Raw genomic sequence first — 18,372 nt, forward strand, 5'->3', positions numbered from 1 at the left:
ATAGCTTGAAGTCTTTCTGCAACCACAAGCAGCATAAGCTAGACCTCCCTCAAGATCCACGAAGCCTTATCTGATTGTTCCCAAGACAAGCAGTCTGGTGAGATTCTTGCAACATAGGTGGTACAATAACACCACCAGACAATAAAGTTACTGATTCTCGCTATTCATGAGCGGCTCTGGTTGCTTGTATCTGATATGATCTGAAGAATATAGAGGAATTTAGGAAATGGGGAAGCTTGAGTCCTAAGGTCCTAAAATGGAAATACTAAGACTGGTCCTAAAAGTTGGTCTTAAGAGTCATATATGAAAGCAGCTTTGGAAGAGAGATCTCAGACCCTTACCTGCAAAGAAGCAAACCCTCCAGAGGCCAGCATGGAGTGCCATGACTATTTCCGTGGTCTGGTTTTGTGGAAACACAATCCCTTCCTCCATGAACAGCCAATAGTCAGTACTGACAGCAATGCCCACCAGGAGCAGCCCGCACGCTCCAAAAACACTAGACAGCAGGGTCAGGGCGCGACTGCTGCAGTTACTCATCCTAGGTGGCAGAGAGAGCGACTGGCCAAATGCAGCGCAAGGACCTGGAAGAGAAATAAACCCCAATCAATCCAAAACTCCTGGGGAGTACTAAAACCAAACAGACTACAAACAGAATAACAGAGTTGGAAGGACCTTGGAGGTCTTCCAGTCCAACTTCCTGCTCAAGCAGCAAACCCTACACCATTTCAGACAAAAATCCTTGTAATTTTTATCAGAACATTTGTTGCCCTTTTTTGAATCGAATGTATTGATTCCCGGAGACCTCCGGAACTGCTGGTTCTCAAATGCTTTTATGTTCTCTTGGATAATTTGAGCATGCAGGGCCATCAAATTCGTTAAAACTTTCCCCAGCCCCCAAGGAGCCTGATACCAAAATTCTGAAAGGAATTTCCTAAGGATGGTTTCTCCTCTGCATTTTTCTGACTTGGAAAGATTGAATATTTGACCATGAAATCCAGGTCAGTGGTAAAGCTTCCTTCTGTAATATGTACTAGAAAAGGCTTCCCCAAAGATGGAAAACCTTGAAGAACCAGGATTACAAGTCCCATAACTTCTAGGCTCCCAGGATTTGTATTTATCAATACAGGGTGAAAGAATCCTATGCCAGCATTTGGCACGAAAATACTTGGAATGGCTCCATGTGGTTTGAAAATTCTTCTTAGGAACCCGGTTTTCTGCCTCTGGCCTCTTACTTTTCTCATGTGCCAGGAATTTTTGATTCTAGTCTTGCATATTAAAGTGACAAATTCCTCCCATACCAATAAAACAGAGGAATTATGATTGCTTGTATTCAGCCTAACCAATTTTCTGACATTATGCAAGTGTCATACAGGAGTCATTTTCCAACACAAGATTTCTGATTCTTTTTGAAAGAGTAATGTGGTATTTATCAAGCTTTGCTATTTAGCCCATAGCTGGCTCTAAATTTGGCAAAGTGTTTATGGATGAAGCCCCTTCACAAGTTTGGCTGGTCATGTTAGTTGCAGTGGTATTGACAACCATGTTGTATTGAATAACATTAGGCAACTAGATCTGAGAACACCATTTTCTGATTTCTTACAACATTTCTAAGTGCTGTTTCCATTGTGGGAAAACTAAATATGATTGCTGAATCCAGTAACTGGATGTTGACTAGAATATCTCTTACATGTATAAAAAAATAGCATTTCACCAGAATGCAACATTGTGGTAAAAGTTTGCTGAATTGTCTTTGAAAAATGTGATTTTTCCATTTCTCTTTCTATCTGTTCATCCATTATCTCTCTCTCTCTCTCTCTCTCTCTCTCTCTCCCTACCCTATGTCTGTCTGTCTGTCTGTATATCTATCTATCTCTCCCTCCCTCCCTCCCTCCCTTGTATACCACCCATCTTGTCAGAGGAGATTCTCTTAAACAAATCCCCTTCCAAAAACACAGGAGTTACAGGACCATATGTAGAAAACACATTTCTCAATGGATTGCATTGAAAATAACAGTAAAATTATCTTCTTTATGGAGAAGACTGTAGATTTCTTAGTTTTTCTGAATATATTTTCAAGTGCAGGATAGATCATTTCAGTCCTTTATTAACATAAACACCGCAGGACCATCTTGAGTTCATGCTTGTTCCAGCCAATAAAATAATCAATTCCTATATAGCTAATATTGACTAGCCCAAAGATAAGCCATGTTCCTGAATCAAACAGTGTGCAATACAGCAGAAGGGATCCTATATAGTCTGAACTGTGAACTACCGTATGTTGTCCTTGCAGTTTAGCTCCTAAGGCAAGCTTCAACAACAGAACCTCCTGAAAACCTTCTAGGAACACAGATGGCAAGGGTGAGGAGAACACAATATAGTGTTTTTCTCTGTTTTTATCAAGGTTTTCACCCCTTAAGGAGGATATTAAAGACCAGAATTTGAGAGCAGTATTTGATTAGTGTGTGGGAAGATGGGTTTCACACTCTATTATAAAAATATTTTTGCAGAGGGTTGGTGAACCAGGAGTAGCAACAGAGTTTTTGTAACTTGGCACAATCTGCTGAAATTTAGTCCAATAAGAGGATCATCTGCCAAGCTCAACCTTCCACGTTTCTGCTCTTGTTCCTTGACCTCATGGATTACACTTGTCTTCTCCAGAAATGTAAGCCATGACCAGAGTGAATAAAATGAACATTTTCCACTTAGCCTCCTTCTAGTGGTGGAGAGAAACCACCAAGGAGAACCTGCCCAATTTTCTCTCCCCACACTTTCATCTGACACTTGTCAGGCAAAAGATTAGGACCATAAATTAAGTTGCAATTCAAAAAGGATTTACTGCTCAAGCCTATGCACAAGAATCTAATCAATTAAGTTTAATCCTATATTGGTACCAAATAAGGGTCAACGGAATTCAAGTGGGGTTGAACTTGGACCATTTATGACAACTTATTGACTCTAAACTGATGACGTGCTTAGCTCTGCCCCCAAGCTCTGCTTGCTCTTCTCCTACACACTGGAATTATGAGGGAAGAGTGCCTGTTAACAGTTTGATAGAGAATTTCTGTCAAAGATCTATCTGGTGATTTGAAAATAATATGCGAATGCCGCTTTTTCCCCCTTTCTTTCCATTCAAGATCATGTCTTAAGATGCACTTCTTTGGAAGTTCTGCATTACTGCATTTCATACTTCAAACTCAGAGAGCAGGAACACCACACATGCTTAGTTTCCCTTGAGATATTATGCGTCTGAAACCTGACAGGAACAACTTGTGTTCCAGAAATAAAACTCTGATTCTAGACTTCCTTCAACTATCCCAATTTTCATCTGCCACCTTTTTAACAAGCTCCTTTCTCCTCCCATGGCATCCTATCAAGAATTTCAAAAATCAGGATTTCTATGCTTTCTTATGAATATTTTATAGTTTTAGCTATATAAAAATGCTTTTAAGAAGTTTAATCTCTTTGGTTTATTTCGCTTCATGGAAGATAGAGACACAGAAAGGTTATTTTCATGGAATATTCTTGCCCATGATTAACTGAATCATGATTTTCTGGATTGGGCTAATTATCTGGGATTGGATGGTATTCTGGACTTGGTTTGCAGATGATGGAAATTTAAGATCTTTTGGTCACAAACTTATAATTCTCTTCAGGATATAATTTTGCAGTTTCAATATCTATCATCATCTCCACTTGCAATGCAGTTTTCAAGACCTTTACCTTGCTTGTATCTACTTGCGGTTTCTAATTATGTTTTCTTTGGCCACATTTGTGCCATTGAGATAAAAAGAAAAAAACCTCCTCCCCAGGATACAATTATCTGTTATCATATATGTACATAAGATAGAAAATTAGAATTTGGGCTGGATAGAGGACCAGGGGAGAATGGCAAAGAATCCAGGCATAAGCTGAGTTGCAGCCCTCTTGAGGGGACTCAAGGATGAGATAGGGTCTTGCCTGTAACAATGGCCCTACTGCCTTCTTATACATTGTTTATAATTCCTGGCAGTGTGGCATTACCCCAGCTGCTAGCTGAGAAACTTCATCTGATGTCTCCCATCTGCAATAGGTTTATTTTGGTTACAGAAGGTGACACAATACCCAAACCATCCTACACAAACCCTGTTCCAAATCAGCACATACACACACACGCATATAACACAATCAGGCACATTACTCTGCGTGCGTGCGTATGTGGAGCAGTATATGTGTGAAGAAAGAGGGGGATTATATCAGCTAGTGAGAAAAGAGATGTGTATGTTTATAGCCAGAGACCAAGGTATGGATGAACAGACAATCAAGTTCAGCAAGATACATGCTTCAATGTACAGGGATATTTAAAGAGATGGATGATACTTGGGAAGATAACTTTTTCGCTAGAAGGTTACAAGTAGAAGAGACAGTAATCTTAAGAGATGCTTATTCTGGATTTCTTGCTTTGCCCATTACAATTCCTGGGTAACTAAATGATTGTAGAGGAAGACTGAAATGTAAATATTTAAGAGAATATTGGGCACTTTAGAAAACATTCAGAAACACAATGGATTATTCATAGAGACAGTTTTAATTTACAACAGTTCATTTAATGAATATTCAAAGTTTCACAGCAGTAAAAAAAGGTGACTTATGACAGTTTTTCACACTTACGACAGGTGCAGTATCCCCACGACTAAGTGACCAAAATTCAGACACTTGGCAACTGATTCATATTTATGACAATTGCAGTGTCTCGAGGATCACCTTTTGCGACGTTTTGACAAGCAAAGTCAATGGGGAAGCCAGATTCACTTAACATCTCTGTTACTAACATAACAACCTCTGTGGTTCACTGTGGCAAGAAATGTTGTAAAATGGGGCAAAATTCATTTAACAGCTGTCTTGCTAAGCAACAGAAATTTTGGGCTCAATTGTAGTCATAAGTTGAGCACTATCTGTATTGCTTTGCATTACTTACTGTTAGGTTTTTAATAATTATCTACCTGCTTGTTAACCTGTCTTCTCTTACAATTTGTTGTGTGCGGTTTACTACTCTCTGTGTCCAAGATAGGACAGATTAAACATGTAAGAGACCAAACACGTCAAAAAATGCACTTGTCTTTCACCTATAAACCAGTCCCTATGATTAAATATTACATGCACATTGTTTGTGCATGATGTTAATCACCTATGATCTATTTCTCCGTGATTTATCACATATTGTGCTTGACAGAATTCACCCAGCAGACTAAGCAAAACTCCAAAACATATGCACAAGATCTGTTGACAACAACAAGCACATGGAAATGGACTGGGAACTATGCCACCTTCCATTGGACATTCATCACTTCTGTAAATGTTGGCCTACACAAACGGGTTTTTTTTTCACACACTATGCCCAGCGGGATATGTTAGCACAATTAAATATGCATTCTGAATGGCAAGCCATATACTTTCAAAATTCTGGTATCCATATGCAAGAAACTCTGATCCTGTGTTCAATTAACCACTTTAGATCTCTCCAACTGGATACTCCCCAGATTTTTTCATCTCTCATTAGTATAACCAGCAGGGTTGCAGGACATTGGATTGGGGAAGGGGACTTCATATTAAAGGGAACACACAAAGAAGAGGGTGTCCAAAGCACTTGAAAGCTGGATAAGAAGCAATGTATGGAAACTAACCAAGGAGAGAAGCAGCCTAAAACTAAGAAGAAATTTCCTAACAGTGGGAACAATCAGAATGGCTTGCTTTCAGAAGCTGTGGGTGCTCCATCCATGGAAATTTTTAAGAAGAGACTGGATAACCATTTGTTTGAAATGACATAGGGTTTCCTGCCTGAGCAGAGGTTGGACTAAAAGACTTCCAAGGTCCCTTCCAACTCTGTTATTGTTATATATTTTGAAAAATATGAGACTTTAGTGCCTTTGACTATTACTTTTCCGGAATGAAAAATATCAAGATGTTATGGATTTGTTTCAGATTCTCTTAACAATCAGTGAAAACAATATGGCAGCTGCCAATGTATTCTAGAGCCTGGCCAAGTGATCTGCTTGGCATGGACCAAGCCATTTGTCTTTAATGAGGGCGGCCATCTTTGCCAGCCTTACTCCTGGGTCTTCAATAGCAGCAGAATCCACAAAAGTGTAACAAGTGAAATCCCTCCTTTTTTTCAACGGAGGGAAAATCTAAGCTATTAGCAAAGTTAGTGTGATAGATTTGTCTAGCTCAGGGATGTCAAGCTCAAGGCCCCGGGGCCAAATTTGGCCCATGGGTGCTTAGATCTGGCCCAGGAGGCCGCCCTGGAAACAGCAAAGGACTGGCCCGTGGTGCCTCTGCCAGTTTTCACTGGCAGAGGGTTGCAGGAGGCCGTCACAGCCAAAAATGGAGCTCGCGAGCGCTGCGGGCAGCCTTCCCGAGCTCCGTTTATGCTGGCAGAGGGTTGCAGGAAACCGTCGCAGCTGAAAGCAGAGCTCAGGAGCCCATTTTCATTGGCAGAGTGTTCGGAGGCGCCCCTCCAACACAAGTGACATTGAGTGACACCACAGGCGCCCCACAGGAGCCCCTCCAACACGAGTGACATCGAGATAGCTATGCCCACCCTGGCCACACACACACATACACACCGAGGTCAAACACAACCCTGATGCCCTCAATGAAATCGAGTTGGACACCCCTGGTCTACCTGAAGCCAAGTGATGTTCTTCAGAAGTGTTGAGCTACAACCTCCCTCATCATCAAACAATGCTAGATAGGGCTAAATAAAATAAATAAAGACTATGAGGTTGCGAAACCTAAGTTTATTTTTTTAATTTTGTTAAATGAGAAACAATTTCACATCTGCCTCCAGTCACTAATGTTGCTGGATAACTCAACCTAACCCGGTTGAGGTGAATAACGGTACGTTGCACTGAGCCCCTCGTTTGTGTGATACAATCAGAGTACAATTAATGTAAGACTATTTCACAGGCCCGATTTTTAGAATAAAAGGGAGCATACCTATGCCTAACCCATATGTTCTCCTCCAAGCTTTGAGGGGATGGGTCATAAGTGTAACACTTTAGATATGCAGGATACATCTCAGGGAGGTTAAGGGGCACCAAATGAATTTTTACAGGACTAATGATTTTTTAGGTAGGTGGGAGGGTATTTTTTTTTTTACTTCTCTATAAAGAAATGGTGTGTAGAAAATCCAATTTCCATTTTATCCATTAGTTTCCAAATTCAAAATGGTAAGCTCCATTTACAAGAAAACATAAATGCCATTTTGGACTTCAAAACTTCCCCAGCCAGCATTCCATTTGTCTTAAAGTCACCAGGTTTGAGAAATACCTATTTAAGTCTCCCCTTTCACCCTAATGAACACCTGTTTGTTCACCAACTCCGTTTATTTATTCCTTGACATCAGATGGGTCAGATAGGTAGAGCTGAGGGGCCCCAAATTAGCAAATAAGCCTTAAAGGGGTGTGGGTGTGTGTGTGCCTGATAAAAGCTTTCCTCACCTTAACAATCTCCAAATATGTCAGATTACAGATGGACTTTTTATATTTAAATATATGTTTGCCACTCAGAACAAGGAATAATATTTAAGCTGAGCATCTCTGTAAACATTCTACAATAAACGAACAGCAAATAAATTTCAATCCTCCTAGAGAACCTATTTCAGCCTATCCAAGAAGCTAAGTCTAGGAAAGTGAATTAGAGGTTCCTTTGTTTAAGACCAGCAGTCTAGCCACTATGCCCTACTGCCTCCCACACAACCCGCTCAGCATCAAGGAAGGCATAATAACATTTCCTCCATCATCCCTTTCACTGCATAAGATGATACTCTGGCTGCCTGATGCTCCAACTCACAGCATACCACTATTATTGTAGGAATGATGCTGTGCCTGACAGATTCACAAAGGTAGTAAAATTAGCTCTCAGCCATCCTGCCTCCTATTTGGCTCTCGTGTGCTATGTCAGTCTGCTACTGATCTCCATCCCATCCCACCACCGAGAGCTTCTCCTTCCAGACATGGCTACACCACCTTCACCTGTCAAGAAATACAAGCTCATAGCCTATCACCTCTGGAATCACTTAGGGGAGACCTGGGCCTCTTTTGTGTAAAATGGCCCAGTCTCTAACAGTCTCCCCCAACTAAGCACCATCATGAGGATAACCTCAGCTTAGATAGTAAGATACCATTCCAAAAATTGATGTTCCTCTGCTAGTGGGGTGAAACCCCCCGCCCCCCCGCATAGCCCCACCAAAGCAGAAGGATAGATAATTCACATGGACGCCTGTCTTGAAGGAAACTTCCCTACAAAAGACATTCTTCTGAAGAAGGCAGTCAGCCAAGGAGGAGTGAGAAATATGCTAAGCTTAAATCCATCAGCATATCCAGGACAGGACACCCATATACATACAAAGATCACCCTTGTTCACCGTATAATGTAGGGATCATCCTCAATAAATCATATGTGCCTGTAATAGGATATTAATAAGGGGCAGTAGGGGAGGTGGGGCTACCATAACCCCAGTGTTTGAAAAGATTCATGCAATATGCGAAGACAACGAAAATAGGAGTTAAGGGGAACCATGCAAAAATATCAGGGCATCGAGCAGAGAGACGTACAATACCCTGTGTGAAATTATTCTCATAGGCAGATTAATGCTTGGGGGTGGGGGGAATTGAGGAGAAAACCTTCTCTATCAGTTTCTTAGTCACATGCGTACACACACACACACAGACACACTCAGGCACACACTGCACTATAGTGCAAGCATCCTCAATCTTATATTCTTCAAATGTGTTTGGACTACAACTTCCAATATCCCCGATGATCAGCCTCCAATGATTGGGATGGTGGTCATGGAAGCCCAACCAATAGATCTGGAGGATGGAGAAGGCTGCCCTGATGCACCATCCAGAAAAAGGTGTTAAACATTCTTGCATCCACTCTTAGCCTGTCCTACTAAATCTGCACAACACACTAGCACAACCTCAGAAGCGGGCTGAGCAAAAAACACTTCAGTATTACAAGAACCCAGTGTCATGTTCTGTCTGAAATCACAGATTGCCTGCCTGCCTATCAGTGAGGAGCTAAAGAAATCTATGTATGACACCAATTCTCTCCCCCTGCCCTAATACACACACACACACACACACACACACACACACACACACACACACCTAGCCCTGCTATGCTCTTGTAGCATAACAGACACATCCTATCATTCTGGCCCTGGAACACCACAATATAAGTATGAATCTTGGACAAGAAATCTTACGCTCCTGACACATTGATTATCTTTCTTGGCAAGGTGGGGAAAACATTGAAGATATTTACAGCAGTAGCAGCATCAAGTTGATGACAATTGGTCCAAAGATGGTTGTTTTAAAACCAAAGGTGGGCAGGTGTTGTTTTTACCCATGCACATTTTCACGAAAGCCAGAGAGGAAACAAAATTCTCAGCTGCAATGGGAATTTTATTCAGACTCAATGAAAATTTGCACTTTTAAGAATAGATGGTTGTCCCAAGTAGGCAATACGCATGTGTTGTGGCAAAGAAAGTTGCCACCTGCAGTATCCCACAATCGTAGACTGGGATTATTATTCCAATAATTACCTGCCTTGTACTTCAGCACCCACTATCCAAAAGCAGACTTATGACAACTCTATGACATATAGCATCCAGCCACACACTTGCTATCAGGAAGGAATTAAAAGGTGCAGATATTTCAAGTTGAAGCCAATTCCTTAAAAGAAAAGAAAGAAAAAAGAACGAAAGATTCAAGACCCCAACCATTACACACCTGCCATATACCTAGGTAGTCCACAATCACCATTGCACTGTTTAGTGTGAGAAAGGCCACAAGCTGGCAAAGCAGCCAAAGTTGTACAAAGTAGCACTCACATCTGGATGAATCAGCCCCAAAGGAATAAATAAACAAGGGGATTCTTTCCCAAAATCAGCAAGGGCAGTGGAGTGGATGATGGGGTTGCCAATGGCCACAGTTTTCCAGTGTATACAGAACTCTGGTCTGTGAAGTTCTGCCTGGCATGCTGGTTTATGGAGTGTCACCAGGCAGGCTGCATAGTTCTAAGGCATGAATGCAGAGGGGCACGCACGCATTTCCCCCTCCCCCCCCCTCAGAACCAGCAGGGCCCGGGGGAAGCCGGCCCAGGAAAGGCAGGCAGTGATTCTCAAGTAATAGGCTTGGCCGACCACGGCAGGCATCGGCCGGAAGGGCAGCTGCTCGTCTCACCTTGCGGTTAGAACGCCGCGGGGGCTCCGGATTCCTCGGTTGCCTTCCCCCGCACCTGCATCGCTCCCCTGCTTGTTACTTCGCCTTGTTTTGCACTCCGACGTCGGCGGCGGCCGGGGAGGGGATCAAGTCGGGGAAAACCGCCTTTTCCCCTTTTCTGGGAGGGGGGCGGCGGAATGGAGACCCCCCGGCTTCAAGGACCGGCCCTCTGCAAGCCCAAAGGCCAGGGGTCTATTGCTGGGCGCCCCATTCAGAAGTTTGCTTCATTCCAAAGTGAGGAAGGAGTGTTTGAGCCTGTGTGTGTGTGGTGTGTGTGCGTGCGTGTTGTGGGGAGGAGGAGGAGGAGGAGGAGAAAACGGGTGCAGCGTTTCGAAAGGGGCGACGGAATGGAAAAAGGAAACGCTGCAGAATGGACAAGCGGGGGGTAAATCTCGATCGGGGAGCTGGGGAGAAGGAGGGAGGGAGGGAGGGAGGAAGGAACGCAGCAGCGGGCAGGGAGGGGGGCAGTAACAGAAGGGGGGGGAAGCAGCGAAAGAAGGCAGGCAGCGGCGAGGAAGAGGCGGCGGGGGAATGGAAGGAGAGGGCTGCAGCAGGGGCGGCGGCAGACGAAAGGCTGGACGCCGAAGAGGGGACCGCTGGACGACGAGGCGGGGAGGGGGCGAGGCAGGAGAGCGGAAAGAGAGAGGGAGGAAAGAGAATGAATGCAGCGGGAGGAGGGGGCGAGAGGAGCAGCCGGGAAAGCCGCCTCAGCGGACTGAGGGGAGCGACAGAAGCCGGCGCCCAGCAAGCAAGCCTGCCGGCAGGCGGGAAGCACAAACGGGCGAGGAAAGGGGGCAATCGCAGGTGGTCCGAAGGGCGGCCAAAGCGACGCAATTGCAAGGGGAAGGGGAAAGAGAGAGTAACGCAGGAGGAAGAGGAGAAGGCTGGGGGAAAGCCGGAGAGAAAACCCAACAAGCCTCCAAAAATCGCAGCGGGGAGGGAGGGGAGTTGTCTGGGGAAACCGCGCGCGCGCGCACACACACACACACACACACACACACCACACACACACACACACACGCACGCACAGAGAGAAGAAAGCAAGAAAGAAAAAGCAAAGAACGACAAAATGACCAGTGGGTGGAAATGCCCAGGCCGCTACGAGTCCCAGAGCGCCCCGTTTCTTCAAAGGTTCTCACCGGCGAAGGGGGGAAGGGGGAGGCTCGGCTCGGCTCAGCCAGTGGCTGTAGCTGTGAGCGAGATGGAGCTGAGCCGCAGCTGGGTGGGATAGGATGGCGGTTGCCGCCGCTACCGAGCTTGTCCTGGGGGCTTCGATCGGGCACTGGTGCCGCAGTCGGCTGCCGAGAGGCGGCTGGGCTGTCTGTGAGTCGGTTCCCCCGCTTTTTCGCGCACACGTACGCACACACACACACACACACGCGTGCTCACGGACCCACACACACACAGACCCACACACCCAGGATGGAAAGCACAGGGCGCCCCTGCTGCCGGATCCCGCTGGATCACGGGATCTGCTTGGCTGGGAACTGACGAGGGGCGCGAGGAGAATTCACAATCACTCCCAGCTCAGCAGCACCCAGCCCGGCTCACTGCAGCTGGCCGTGATGTCAGAGGCACCACTCTTAAAGGGACCTACAGACCGGCTGGCGCTCACAGGTTTGCCCGCTCAGCCGGTGTCTGACTCGGAGTGTGCGCGTGTGTGTGTAAGTGCGCGCGCGCGCGCGCGCAGAATTGGAGCGCGCGTTGAAATGCGAGTGGCGTTCGGAAGGGATCTAAAACGAGAAGGAAAAGCAGACGACGGAAAGAGATGAGAGATCCCAAACTCAGAGAATCTCACCAGATTTTGCCCTTTGACTCTCACGCGCCTTTAATGTATGGGTCTGCTCAGCTGGGTCGCCCAAGTACTACTCCCATGGAAATGCAAACGTCCGGGGATTCTGAATTATGTTTATTATAGACATCGTGACTGTGTGTGTTTGTGTACTAGCTTGCCAGCCATCCTGTAGTTTTGAAGTTAGGTCGGCTTCCCAGACCTCACATCACAAGCTCAGGTGTGCCCGCGCGTGGGCACCTTGGAGGGATGGGCAGACAATTGAAGCAAGAGAACGATTTCAGTCAGAGGACCTTTTAAACACTCGAAAAAGACAGATTTTGGCAGCAAACAATTTAGAAAAGATCAAAAGCTGGACGGAACGTTTGGCTAGTCTAATAACCTTTGAGATGAAATTCTTGTGTCCCTTCCCTCCCTCTGTCTGATCTCTTTTGGGGAAAGTACTGATATTTAGAGGAGCTGGGTGCTTTTAACATCCCCCTTTCTTCTTCCTACTTCATGTAAGAGGGACAATTGAGAGTGCCCTCAAATTTCATTTTAATTCTGTCTTTACTCTGTTGTTTCATTCACACAATTTTTGGGGGAGCCCCAGATATTTTGGGGGAGCCCCCTCCCTCACCTCATTCTCTGGTGGGGGGATTGTCCTATTTATTAGAGTTGAAACTCAAGAGTACAGAGAAAAGCAACAAAGATGATTAGAGAGCTGGAGACTAAAGCATATCATGAATGTTTGCAGGAATTGGGTATGTCTAGTCTAGGGCGTTACTTGATAGCAGCCGTCCAATATTTGAGGGGTTGTCACGCAGAAGAGGTGGTCAGTCTATTCTCCAAAGCACCTGAGGGCTGGATAAGAAGTAAGGGATGAAAATTTATCAAGGAGAGATCCAACAGAGAACTAAGGAGAAATTTTCTGACCATGAGAACAATTAGCAAGTGGAACATCTTGTCTTCAGAAGTTATGGGTACTCCATCACTGGAGGTATTTAAGAAGAGACTGGGCCGCCACATTTCTGGAATGGTATGGGGTTTCCTGCTTGAACAGAGAGTTGGGTTATAAGACTTCAAAGGTCCCATCCAACTGTTATTCTGTTATTGTTATTCTGATCAGGAAAAGAAGGGTGGATGGGGATTAATAAAGAAAAAAAGCCAGAAACACAACATACTTAATAAGAACCCTCTGTCTCTTCCCCATGGAGGGAAAATAAAGGTTTTATATAGGTAGTCCTCAACTTATAGTTGTTAAGTTGGAAAACCAGCTATTAAATGAATTTGGCTTCCGCATTGACTTTGTTAGAAGGTTGCAAAAAGTGATCACATGACCCAGGGACACTGCAACTGTTATATTGTTATTCCATTATAATTTAATATTGCTAGTCCACGTATGATATCCCATATGCTAAATGGATAATAAACATGAGTCAAATTTCCAAGCTTCTGAATTTTGATCAACTGACCATGGGGATGCTGCAATGGTTTTAAATGTGAAACCCTCATAAGTCATATTTTTCAGTGCTGGTGTAACTACGAATTGTCACTAAATGAGCTGTTGTAAGTTGACGATTACCTGTACAGAGAATTAGAACAGGAATTGCTAGGATTGAGCAGCGATAGCGAGGAGCTACAGATTTTGAATTTCTAAATATGCAAAAATGGAACGCAATAAAACATTTTGTGTTCTCTGGTGGCAAGAGGAGAGTTAAAAAGCAAATAGAAGAACATACTAAAAGAGGGAAAAGAAATGCCAGTTTGGATTAAAGCCTTTATATATTTTATTTTTCCAAGGGATGTGCAGTATTAGAGGCACCAAAGCAATGGGAGAATTGTTTCCAGCAGTGCTACTAGAACCAACTCTGCTTAGTCCCAAACAGCACAGATCCAACACCATTTCAATTAACCTGACAGAATTTTATCCCGTCTTTCTCCCCTTTTCTATTTCTCTGGAGATAGAAGTAGAGCCAGTTTTATTCTCCATCTAACTGAATTCTTTCCAAAGTTACAGCAGTGTTTCAGCAGACTCAAAAAATTCAAGATTTGTAGACTTCATGTTCAACATTCAGAAATGATGCAGGGCAGTGGTGAAATCCAAATTTTTTTACTGCCGGTTCTATGGTGTGGCTTGGTGGGTATGGTGTGGCTTGGTGGGCATGGCAGGAGTAGGATACTGCAAAATCTCCATTCCCACCCCAGTCCATTCCCACCTCCAGGGGGAAGGAAATTGCAAAATCTCCGCTCCCACCCCACTCTGGGGCCAGCCAGAGATGGCATTTGCTAGTTTTCTGAACTACTCAAAGTTTCCGCTACCAGTTCTTCAGAACCTGTCAGAACCTGCTGGATTTCACCCCTGGTGCAGGGAAATTATTGTAGCCCAAAAAAGGACAGCCTTGACTTAACACTAATTTGTTTAGTGACCATTCAAAGTTACAATGCACTGAAAAAAGTGACTTATAACCATTTTTCATATTTACGACCATCGTGGCATTCCCATGGTCACAGGATCAAAATTTGGCTGCTTGATAACTGGCATGTATTTATGATATTTGCAAAGCCCCAGGGTCACATGATCCCTCTCTTGTGACTTTCTGACAAGTAAACCACCATGTTAACAGCTGCAGTGACTCACTTAATAGCTATAGCAAGAAAGATTGTAAGATGGAGCAAAACTCACGTAATAACTGTTTTGCTTAGCAATGGAAATTTTTGGGCTCAGTTGTGGCCGTAAGTTGATGACTACCTACAACTAGGTCTTCAAGTAGTTCAAAAAAAGTAGAAGAAAGAGAAAGAATATGATGGAGAGGTGCTTCCTTATTCCATTTCATTCTCGTCACATCTACATGCTGATTCCTCCAAAACTGATGTAGTCCTCCATAATAACAAAATCTAGAAAAAGTGCAAAGAAAAGCAACTAAGATGATTAAAGGCTTGGAGACTAAAACATATGAAGAATGTTTGTAGGATTTGGGTTTGGCCAGTCTAGAGAAAAGAAGGACTTTTAGATAGCAGTATTTGAGGGGCTGCCACAAAGGAGAGGGGGTCAATTTATTTTCCAAAGCACCAGAAGGCAGGATAAGAAACAATGAATGGAAACTGAGGATAGAAGCAACCTGAAATTATGGAGAAACTTCCTAACAGTGAGAACAATTAACAGGTGGAGCAGTTTGCCTTCAGAAGTTCTGGGTGCTTCATCACTGGAGGTTTTTAAGAAGAGACTGGGTAGCCACCTGTCTGAAATGGTATAGAATCTCCTGCTTGAGCAGGGGACTGGACTAGAAGACCTCCATGGGTCTGATTCAGGTTAGTTTGGTATCTGTGTTCCTTCAGTGGCCATTTTGCCCAAAGCCCACAAGTCTACAATATTCTATTCCGTATAGGTAGTCTTTGATTTATGACCACGGGCGGGATCAACATTTCCATTGCTAAGCAAGATGGTTGTTAAGTGAGTCTTCTCCTATTTTAATACAGTCATTAAGTGCATCATTGCAGTGTTAAGCGAATCGACATGACCATTAAGCAAATCCCACTCATTTTGCCTGTCAGAAGCCAGTTAGGAAGTCACAAATAATAATCACATGGCCCTGGCACACTGCAACAGTCGAAAATACATGCCAGTTGCCAAGCAATACCGAATTTTGATCACATGACCATGGGGATGCAGCAACAGTTGTAAACAGGAAGGACTGGTCATAAATAATTTTTTAAAGTACAGTTTTATAACTTCAAATGGTCACTAAACAAATTGTTGGTGACTATCTGTATTTCTCCTGCTATGCAAAGAATACTAGAAGGAAGCAAAGGGAGGTGATAATTAAGTGTTGCAGCACTTGGAAAATAGACTTTCTTGGAAGAAAAAGAGTGAGTTCAACTTTAGGTGTAGAGGTAAAATGTAGGTGATGGAAAGAACAGCATTCAAAGCTGACGCAAATCTGGTTATTGTTGTGGGGAAAATACTATAAGGGGAGGAAGGTGTGTTGGACATGTTTGCCGCCTTCAGTTATTTGTAAAAATAATAAAGGCGGGATACAAATCAGTAAATGAAAAATAACTATGAAAATGTCTTCATTCCCTTCTGGATTTTGCTAATATTTGCATAAGCCTCTGAATGTTATCTGAGCTTCAAAGTGTCTTAGGGATATGCAAAAGGAAATGCGAGGGAACAAATTACACCACGGCTGATACTTTCTTAATCTATTTCATACATAAAGTCATCCAATATGCTGGTGCGAAAAAAAATACACACCTCCTTGTTTCGATCTGTTCAGTCAAAGGAGGAGACCTAGCAAACTCTTTCTGTAACAGAGCAAATCTGTACTTCTCTTGTGAACATTTCATGAACTTTGGCTGCATTCATCACAGTAAAGGTCTCACTACATAAGCTCCAGAGACAAGTCAGAAAAGAGCCCTGGTGCCATAGTGGTTAGAAAGCAGTATTGCAGGCTGACTTTGCCCACAGACAGGAGTTCGATCCTGATGTTGACTCAATCTTCCATCCTTCTGAGGTCAGTAAATGAGAACCCAGATTATTGTGGGCTACATGCTGACATTTGTAAACAGTTCAGAGAGTGCTATAAAGCACTGTGGAGTGATATATGTAAGTCTAAATTCTATTGCTATTGCTAAAAAGGTAAAAAGTAAAAAAAAAGTAAAGTGCTTTGGTGCCTATCAGTTTGGAAAGGTAACAAACCCATTTCTTGAGCTCTGGCAATCCACAGTCAAGACATAGGATGCTTTCACATGGTTGGCTTCATCTGCGCTCTTCAATCAATCAGAACAGAGCTGGGAGGGACCTTGGAGGTCTTCTAATCCAACCCCCTGCTCAAGCAGGAGATCCTATTGCAATATCTTGGTGTCACGAGATCATCATTTGCAACCTTCTCAGCTGGCTTCCAATATGCATTTTAATACGGGGAGCCAGATTTGCTTAACGACCTTGTGATTCGCTTAACAACCACAGCAGAAAGGTCATACAGTTGGGTGCAACAACTGCCTTGCTTAGCAATGGAAATTCTGATCCCAAGTGTGGCTTTACACTGAGGACTACCTATATTACCGTGAAAGGGAATTGTACAGAATGGAAGCGTGTGCTTTGGAGTACTCCAAAATGATCCCCTGCCTCCACAGAGTAATAAAAAACAGTAGAAAGTGTGTGAAACTCCTTGTCAGCAGAAGCAGCAAAAAACCTTGTAATGCACTACTGTGGGAGAGAGCCAGTAATTGATTTCTTTTCCAGTTATTTTTAAACTAACAATCCCTATGTATTTATATGGTGCAGGGATGTCTGTATGGAGCAAGGAGGGAAGGGTCAATGTTTTTAAAAGGTTTCGCAGCTCCGATCCCCTTGAAGTTAGAACTGTTCAGAGGTCCAGAAGAGTTGGAAACAAAAGTGGCCTCTGTGGCTCAGATTGCTAAGACAGTCTGTTATTAACACAGCTGCTTGCAATTACTGCAGGTTCTAGTCCCACCAGGCCAAGGTTGACTCAGCCTTCCATCCTTTATAAGGTAGGTAAAATGAGGACCAAAATTGTTGGGGGCAATAAGTTGACTTTGTATATAAATATACAAATAGGATGAAGACTATTGCTAACATAGTGTAAGCCGCCCTGAGTTTTCGGAGAAGGGTGGGATATAAATGCAAATAATTTAAAAAAAAAAATGACGGAAGTCCTCCATTCTCATGCTTGGCGGTCCTGAGGCTTGAAACACCAGGCTCATGGCCTACCTGTTTCCAGCCTCCCTTCTAGTTTACCAACTCTTTCTGTTGCAGAATAGAGCTTCTGGTTGCACCAGGTGCTACAAAAACAGCAAATGAGTTTTGCTTCTTGCCAGTTTGAGGGGGTGAAGGTAGAGATATATTTATCATCAAGCAATAATAGAACAGAACACACCTTTTATCCTTCTCTCCTGAATTCTACAGGTTGCTTCAAAAGATATTTCTCCTCTAAGATATTGCCTGATGATTAATTATGTGCCATTACGTTGGTGTTGAATCTTAGCAACCATCTAGGCCAAGGGGAGGGGAGGGGATGTTTTAAAACTTGACAACTTTAAGACTTGTGGACTTCAACTCCCAGAATTCCCCAGCAACCATGGGAAATGGCTGGCTGAGGAATTCTGGGAGTTGAAATCTACCAGTCTTAAAGACGTCAAGTTTGGAGACCCCTCGTTTAAACATACCTTTTCCAGGATTGTCTGTCTTTAGTCGAGCTACACCCGTCTTTCAAAGATGCCCCATTATTGCTGTAACTGAGTCCATCCATCTAGATGCTGGTTGCCCTCTTCTTCTCTTACCTTTCACCTTGTCAGGGGTAAGGAAGGTTA

The 18,372-nt window shown here is 43.6% G+C and overlaps 1 protein-coding gene across 6 annotated transcripts in view; it reads right to left on the reverse strand.

The window, feature by feature from the left end:
* Window positions 1-18,372, reverse strand: part of CACNG7 (calcium voltage-gated channel auxiliary subunit gamma 7) — a 110,910-nt gene that overhangs the window by 37,873 nt on the left and 54,665 nt on the right. For 2 of the 6 annotated variants that reach the window (XM_058180105.1, XM_058180101.1), the window contains exons 1-3: window positions 10,230-10,657; window positions 9,590-9,719; window positions 342-581 (exon numbers count right to left, since the gene is read on the reverse strand). In XM_058180105.1, the coding sequence (XP_058036088.1) occupies window positions 342-537 (196 nt within the window). In that variant the 5' untranslated portion in view covers window positions 538-581; window positions 9,590-9,719; window positions 10,230-10,657. Of the gene's footprint in view, window positions 1-335; window positions 582-9,589; window positions 9,720-10,229; window positions 10,658-11,407; window positions 11,732-18,372 lie in introns of those variants that run through there. The other 4 variants (XM_058180104.1, XM_058180102.1, XM_058180103.1 and 1 more) reach the window with 4 other exon arrangements.

This window comes from Ahaetulla prasina, chromosome 4 (assembly GCF_028640845.1).
Source record: "Ahaetulla prasina isolate Xishuangbanna chromosome 4, ASM2864084v1, whole genome shotgun sequence".
Lineage (NCBI taxonomy): Eukaryota > Metazoa > Chordata > Lepidosauria > Squamata > Colubridae > Ahaetulla > Ahaetulla prasina.